The sequence below is a fragment of the Callionymus lyra genome, chromosome 5 (assembly GCF_982586985.1).
Source record: "Callionymus lyra chromosome 5, fCalLyr1.hap1.1, whole genome shotgun sequence".
NCBI classification, from domain to species: Eukaryota; Metazoa; Chordata; class Actinopteri; order Syngnathiformes; family Callionymidae; genus Callionymus; species Callionymus lyra.
Window position 1 is genome coordinate 18,738,363 of NC_141822.1, and position 7,209 is coordinate 18,745,571.

The 7,209-nt window shown below is 41.6% G+C and overlaps 1 protein-coding gene across 1 annotated transcript; it reads left to right on the forward strand.

The window, feature by feature from the left end:
- The first annotated feature begins 4,395 nt into the window (after positions 1-4,395).
- On the forward strand, positions 4,396-6,881 carry pou5f3 (POU domain, class 5, transcription factor 3). Its single transcript, XM_087792521.1, has 5 exons — positions 4,396-5,118; positions 5,179-5,290; positions 6,095-6,225; positions 6,391-6,555; positions 6,621-6,881. The coding sequence occupies exons 1-5, from the start codon at positions 4,396-4,398 to the stop codon at positions 6,879-6,881; spliced, it is 1,392 nt and encodes a 463-aa protein (XP_087648647.1).
- The last annotated feature ends 328 nt before the right edge of the window (positions 6,882-7,209 follow it).

Consider the following 7,209-nt stretch of genomic DNA (forward strand, 5'->3'; position numbering starts at 1 on the left):
TTTAGTTAGTTTGTATTTAAAGCCGTTTTATTTTTATACAACAAAAAAATAAAGTTAATTTATTTTTCCTTGCGTTTTATTTTTTAGAAAAATATCTTATAGTATCGTGTAGTTAATTTCAACATCTGATGCAGTATCATATTCTTTTTTATTTTTAGTTTAATTTTAGAAAATTCATGTTGATGATTTATTGGTTCCTCGGGCAGGACTGATGAGTCATGAAGAAAAAAACGGTTGTCAAAAAAAAAAGAAAAAATGATGAAGTGACTAATGCTTTTTCTGAATCCATTCAAAAACCATTTCTAACTTAATCTTTTTTTATATGTATTTTTATAACCACGATGTATTGAGCCGTGTTTATGTATTTATATATTATGTATAAGTGCATTAATCCACAGTAGGAAATATGGTATATAAACAATTTAAATCCTAATTTGGTAAATATTACAAAAATGCACAAATCGAAATAAAACGTGTGTTTTTAAGCAACAGAACACGTAGCATCATAGATGATGAAAAAGATTAACATGTGTTTTAAAAAGTTCTTTAACGTTTGATTGTTCTGATGCTTGCAAACAAACCGTTCCACCTTCAACTGCATATTAATAGCAAGAAGTCGTACGAACGTTTAAAAGCGGAACTTTCGGGGAAATGAACTCCTTTCACACTTGTCTGCGTGTGCGTGTCCATGATGCGTTCATGACTCAGAGATACTCTCGAGTCGAGTTGACTCTGGACGAGTCGAGTGTGTGTCGGGTGAAGGGGGGGTGGGAGAGGGTCGACCCATTGAAGGGCCGTTAAAGGGCCATTGTGGAGGTGCTGGAGGAAGGCGGCGATTGGCCCCTGAGATGAAACCCTGACTGGGTGAGAGTGGGTGTGAAGTGTTGGGAGGAAAAGTTAAAAAAAAAAAAAAGCCATCAGACTTGTTTGTTGTGCTGCTCAACAGGAGAGACGACGTTTGATCAGACGACCTGGAAAACAACTTTTTTTTCCCCTAAAACTGTTCCTAAAAGTAGTTGATCGAACCCTTGCAGTTATGATGGTTTAACTCACACTTGTTACACTGGGCGTGCTTGAGCTCTGATCTCAGTGATACATGTATATTTACCAAAAAGCAGGAAATGACGTAAACACTGATACACTGAACACTCCAGGGTTACACTTAATTTAAGTTTTGCTTAATTAACACAATTTTGATACATTTTGCATGTTTATGTTTATTCAGATTTTTTACTTGTAAGAGTCATAAATAGTAATAAAACAACGATTGAAAATACAGAAGAAATAATGGAACTTTTCTATATAATAATACATTTTTATTTCACACAAGAATAATAATATTCAGCGTGAACATCGGGCATTAAGATACAGAGTGAAAATCTTGCATAAAACTGTAAAAACAATGTATATTTTAAGGCTGCTTTTTGGTATTTAGGAGGAAATACATTTCAACAGGAAGTCGAAACAAGTCCATGCAACGATAGTTTAACGCGGTTCTGCAACAATATTGGGGAAAAAAAGGCTGTCTTGAAGAAACAAAGATTTTGTATTTATATAAGTATATATATGCATATACATATACTTATATATAGGAATGTCTCACATACTTTCTGCCTGGCATTTACGTTCAAATTGGTCCATTTTCATGTCTGTAATTTGAGACATATAGATAACTTGAACTTTGATGTTCTCACGATGATGATGATTTCTGACGTCGATAACAAATCCTGACACGACAAGAGCTACATGGATTGAAGCCTTGAGTGTATTTAAGGTCTAACTTCTATGTGAGGTCGGTGAGGGTCAGAAGACCTGATCCTGCAGTGGCAACTTTCACTGACACAAATCTCAGCGTTTCAACAGAAAAGGAACCAAGATCTGAGACCTCTGGGGGATGGGGGGGTCACCTATACCCCCTGATACCCCTCTCACACATCAGACTGTACTATTCATGTGGACCCTCCTCCCTCGTGGACTCCCTCAAGTCCTGACTGTCGCCGTTTTGCATGACAATCCTCTCCAAGTCCATGTTCCACGACACAAAGCTGCCTTGCTCGGAGTTTGATGTCTTTTAAGCTATTGAGACCCCCCCACCACCACCATCCCCCCAGCCACGGCTGATCCTGAACACGCCGGAATGTGAAGATCCAGGACCTGAAGAGGATGTTCAAGGGAGTTTCAAGATGTTGCTAATAAATCTGATTGAAAAAACAACATTTATCTGAACTGGAGGATGTTTCAGACACGTTACTATATACTACCATAATAAGTCGCGCAAACTTTTTTTTAAAACTATTTACATATAAAGCAAAACTATCCTTATAATAATTAGAAGTCAAAGTAGCTTGTCCTAAAAATAATTTAAAGATGACCGAATCAAAATGACTACGTTGTGTGAAAGCAACAAAATATTTTACAGTTTTCAAAATTAAATTCCACTTGTTTATAGAAGGAATCCATGTTGTTTTCACATCAGAAAGACTTTTCGTGACTTCTATACACAGAAGTAATTTACTGAAAGTAGAAAATAATGAGACATTTTTGAGTTTTACCAAAATGCAATAAATTGACAATTTATTTATTCTGCATGTATTTATTTAAATATCGTTTCAATAGTCTTTTTTTTTTCTTTTAATAGTATGATTTAAACTAACTTTGATTTAAAAGCAATGAATTCACATTTTTTTTATTTTATATTTACAAATTAAATAAACCTGAATTTTAATCATATATGAAAATCTTAATAAATAGTATTTATTTTTTAATGGGTTTAACAAAATTTCCTGGAATAAATAAAGTCCAGATTCAAACAGATTTTAGATGTTACGGTGCTGATGAACAAAAAGACATTTTTTTTAAATATATATTTTTACTCCAATATAAACCATCATCAAACCAATGCAAACTTGTTCTTTTCTTTAATTACTCGTTTGTCCAAAACGTCCAGTTATAATTTACAAGATTAAAGAAGAATTTTATTTTATTTTATTTGTTTTAGATTAACAAGTACTTAAAATAAGTGTTAATAAGTTCATAATTATAGGTCATTTTTTTTAATTTTTTTTATTCACATTTTCCGTGAAAAGTGCAGGAGTGTAAAACTCACTCAAGGGGCCAAAAGCTTTCAGTTGTCAAGTTCGTAGGGCCAAAGAAAATGTGATTTTATTTAGGAGGTTAGATTTAACTTCATTATCTGTTTGTCCTCCTTCACCAAATACTTTATTAAAATGTATTTTCTTCAGCGTCAGGTTGTATTTCTGCGACATGGTCTGATCTGGTCGATTCTGGACCCCCTCGGACCTGATCCGCCCGAGACTCGAGGGATGTGGATCCTGGACCTGCAGACCAGAGTGAAACCCCTCAGAGGAGGAGGTGGGGGGGTGGGTGTGTGTGTGGGGGGGCAGCAGGAGGTGGGTGCGGGGCGGAATCAAAGGGAAGAGACTTTATTGTCTCGATCTGAAAAGGAGCTAATGGTCGACCATCGCAACTCGGGATCTGAAATCCACGGGGGGGCCCCAGGGCCATCTCGTACAATGGAACCCCCCCCTCTCCTTTCCTGCGGTGCGTCTTCCTGCCGCAATCTGCGGCCATCGAGCCTCGCTGGGGGAGCATGTGGGCTTCAGGAGAGAAGTTCATGATACTGGTGCTGGGGTCCTGGACCTGCGGGGAGATGGTCCACATCTCAACTAGAAAATAAAAATGTTGTTGACTATTCATTACAAATAAAAAATAAGTTTATTTTTTAAATTGAATTTGAAAAATCTTATACATTTTGCTTTAACTTTTATATTTTTTATCTCGTTTGCTTCTCTAAAGAAACTCGAAAATTGTATTTTTGATTTAAATAATAAACAACGTATCCGCCATGTTTATATGTTCACATGCGACACGTTCACCTAAACTTTAGTCTTCAAATCTAATATTTGATTCTACTTTTTTTTTTACTCTAAACAAACATTCTTCAGTAAGTTTAATGGAAATACATTCATTAACTACTAATACAATCCTTCCTTTTTAATGCTGTTACCAATTCAATAACTGAGTTTTTAGAATCACAAAAGCGTCCACGTCACTCTCCATTGTCTTGAGGTCACCGTTGAGAAAACTTCCAACTTTTCGAGGGTCGCCCCGGAGAAAGTTGGGGGCCCGAGGCCACGCCCACTTGTTTTCGAGGGGGGGCGTCTCAAGGTCATTCACAAACTCAGCATCAGCTGTGGCCAATTGTTCCTCTCGACCAATGGGATCGCGGCATTAGTCCCAATGATTAGGAAAACCTGTGGACGAGGCCCGGCAGCATTCTGTGTGGACCCTCACCCTCATCTGGACTTCTAGGACCTGGACTATGGTTTAGTAGGATTATAACTTTTTTTTAACTTTTAACTTTTCGAGTTGAAGATGTCAGACAAGTCGCACAGTCCCGGTTCCGACTGCCAGAACCGACCTTACGACTTCAGTCGCGGCAACTGCGGCCAGATCCTGCAGGGCCAGGACGGGGGGTACCAGCTCCCGCCCGGGGTGCTCCCGGACTCCCTGCTCTACGGCAGGTCCGGCTACGGCGGCATCGCGTCAGCCCAGACCTTCTTCCCCTTCCCGGCGGTCCCGGGCGACTACCCCACCCGCGACCCGGACTTCAACAAGTCCTGGTACCCCTTCGCGGCGGCGCCCGAGTACACCGGGCAGGTACCCGGTGTGGTCCCGGCCGCCCAGCCCACCAACGTCAGCCCCCCCATCGCGGAGACCCGCGAGCAGATCAAGCTCCCGGACATCAAGACCGAGAAGACCACGGACGGGGACTTCGGGCCGGAGATGAAGGCCCAACAGTTCGCGACCACCATGCCGCACGGGGTCTTCTACTCCACCCCGTGGAACCCTTCCCTCTGGCAGGGCATCGCGCACATCACCCCCCCGGTCCACCACAACCACAACAACAACAACCACCCGAACCCGTCCACCTCCTCCGCGTCCTCCCCGTCCATGTCCCCCTCGCCCCCCGGGAGTGGACTCCCAGCGACCTTCTTCACCGGGAGTCAAGGAGGAGCCGCACCTCAGACGCTCAACTCGGTGTCCTCGACCAGGAGCAGCGGGTCTTCCAGCGGCGGGTGTAGCGACTCTGAAGAGGTATGAAAACACGACTTTAACTTGGTGTTGTAGTACGAGAAGCTGACCCAGTATCTCCAGGAGAACCTGTCCACGGAGGAACTGGAGCAGTTCGCCAAAGAGCTGAAGCACAAGCGCATCACTCTGGGCTTCACGCAGGCGGACGTGGGGCTCGCTCTGGGGAACCTTTACGGTACGTTTTTGGTCGGAAATGGATTGTGTTGATGCCATTGGATTTGAATTAGTTTTTATTTAACATGTACGGATTAGAATTAGCATCACCTAGTTGGTTATGGTTAGCACTTATGCTAACATGCTATACCTATATAGAAATGTCACAATTTTGGCCCCAACTATTTTATAATGTTTAAATTGTTATAGAAGTTTTGAGTTGACACTTTTTTCATGATTAAAAATGAATCTGAGTAAACAGTTTTTTTTACTTCAGGGAATATTGTAGATACACGGTTTTATATATATATATATATATATATATTGTAGACCAGTCCAGCATATTATATTATTGCTTTGAATTCATTCATCTTTAATACTTTAACTGAAGTTTTTAGCTTTAATCGAAGAAGGTATAAATTAAACTGGCTACATTAATACTTCTTACTACACAATGTTATTTTAATTTTTTACTCCATTCCCTTATACCTCTATCTATACGTCTGCTACTATTACCACTACGAAACTATTTTATTTTTTTCGAGCCCTGAATGTAGGGGGAGATGGGTTTGAGAACTTATGGGGAAAACATTTCTTACAGTGGTAGTGATGTGCATCTTTCTTAGCATTTTACATTTTTTCCAAAGCTCTTATCTAATCGATCAATCATTTTAAATAACAATGTAACATGTGAACCCATATTTTGCACACAAGCAAAAAGAAATGTGTTGTTAAAGCCACATTGTTCATTATGTTGAATCACAATATCGATTTTTTTATCGGAAAGAATGTATCTCGAGTCTAAATATTTGTGTTGTCCACGCAGGTAAAATGTTCAGCCAGACGACCATTTGTCGGTTCGAGGCTCTCCAGCTGAGCTTCAAGAACATGTGCAAACTGAAACCCCTTCTTCAGAGATGGCTGAACGAGGCCGAGACGTCGGAAAATCCCCAGGATGTAAGTTTTTAAACAAGACAAGACGCGAACACATGTTCTGAGGGGATGCTCGGTCCCCTGCTGGGGCGGCCTGAAAGGAAGACCTTCTGTCCCCGCCAGAAGATAAAGGGGTGACGGTGGCTACTGTACCATTGTTGCCAACTGTTCTTGTTCTTGGTTCCACAGATGTACAAAATCGAACGGGTGTTCGTGGACACCAGGAAGAGGAAGCGACGCACGAGCCTAGAGGGCGCCGTGCGCTCCGCCCTGGAGTCCTACTTCGTCAAGAGCCCCAAACCCAACACGCAGGAGATCAAGCAGATCTCGGACGACCTCGGTCTGGAGAGAGACGTGAGTATCTAAAACGCTGTGGTTGGATCAGAAAACGGCGTTAAGCAACACTGTGTCGCTCACAGGTGGTTCGTGTTTGGTTCTGTAACCGGCGGCAGAAAGGAAAGCGACTGGCGTTGCCTCTGGACGAGGAGTGCGACGGTCAATACTACGACCAGAGTCCCTCGCCGCTGAACATGACCACGTCGCCCGTGCCCGCCCAGGCCTTCCATTCCGCCGCCTACCCCGGAGGCGCCCCCCCGACGCTCTACATGCCGTCCCTGCACCGGGCCGACGTGCTGAAACAAGCCCTACACCCCGGACTGATCGGTCACCTGACTGGATAGATGGAAATACTGGGTCGTGACCAGAACCTTGACACAAAGACTCTAACCAGAGAGAGCTCCTGCACACACGTGGACGGGAATACGTGGAAATATAAAGACTCACATTTTCTTTTTTTATATATATGATCAGAAACTATTTGAGAGAATTTTAATTGTTTTACTAAAAGAAGGTTCTTCCACAAATTTTAAACGTCTACAAGAGTTTGGGACTAAATGAATTGAAAAATACAAGTCGATGAATTCGGCATCTTTTGACGATATGTTCTACACAAGTGCCTTTTCGTCATGATTTATGTGTGTATAAAGATTTTGTTTGGGAATTTCTTGA

Excerpts from the sequence above, each read along its gene's own strand:
- pou5f3 (XM_087792521.1), top strand. The coding sequence starts at position 4,396 with ATGTCAGACAAGTCGCACAGTCCCGGTTCCGACTGCCAGAACCGACCT. Across the intron at positions 5,291-6,094 it reads CGCTCTGGGGAACCTTTACG|GTAAAATGTTCAGCCAGACG; the intron begins GTACGTTTTTGG and ends TTGTCCACGCAG. Across the intron at positions 6,556-6,620 it reads ACCTCGGTCTGGAGAGAGAC|GTGGTTCGTGTTTGGTTCTG; the intron begins GTGAGTATCTAA and ends TGTCGCTCACAG.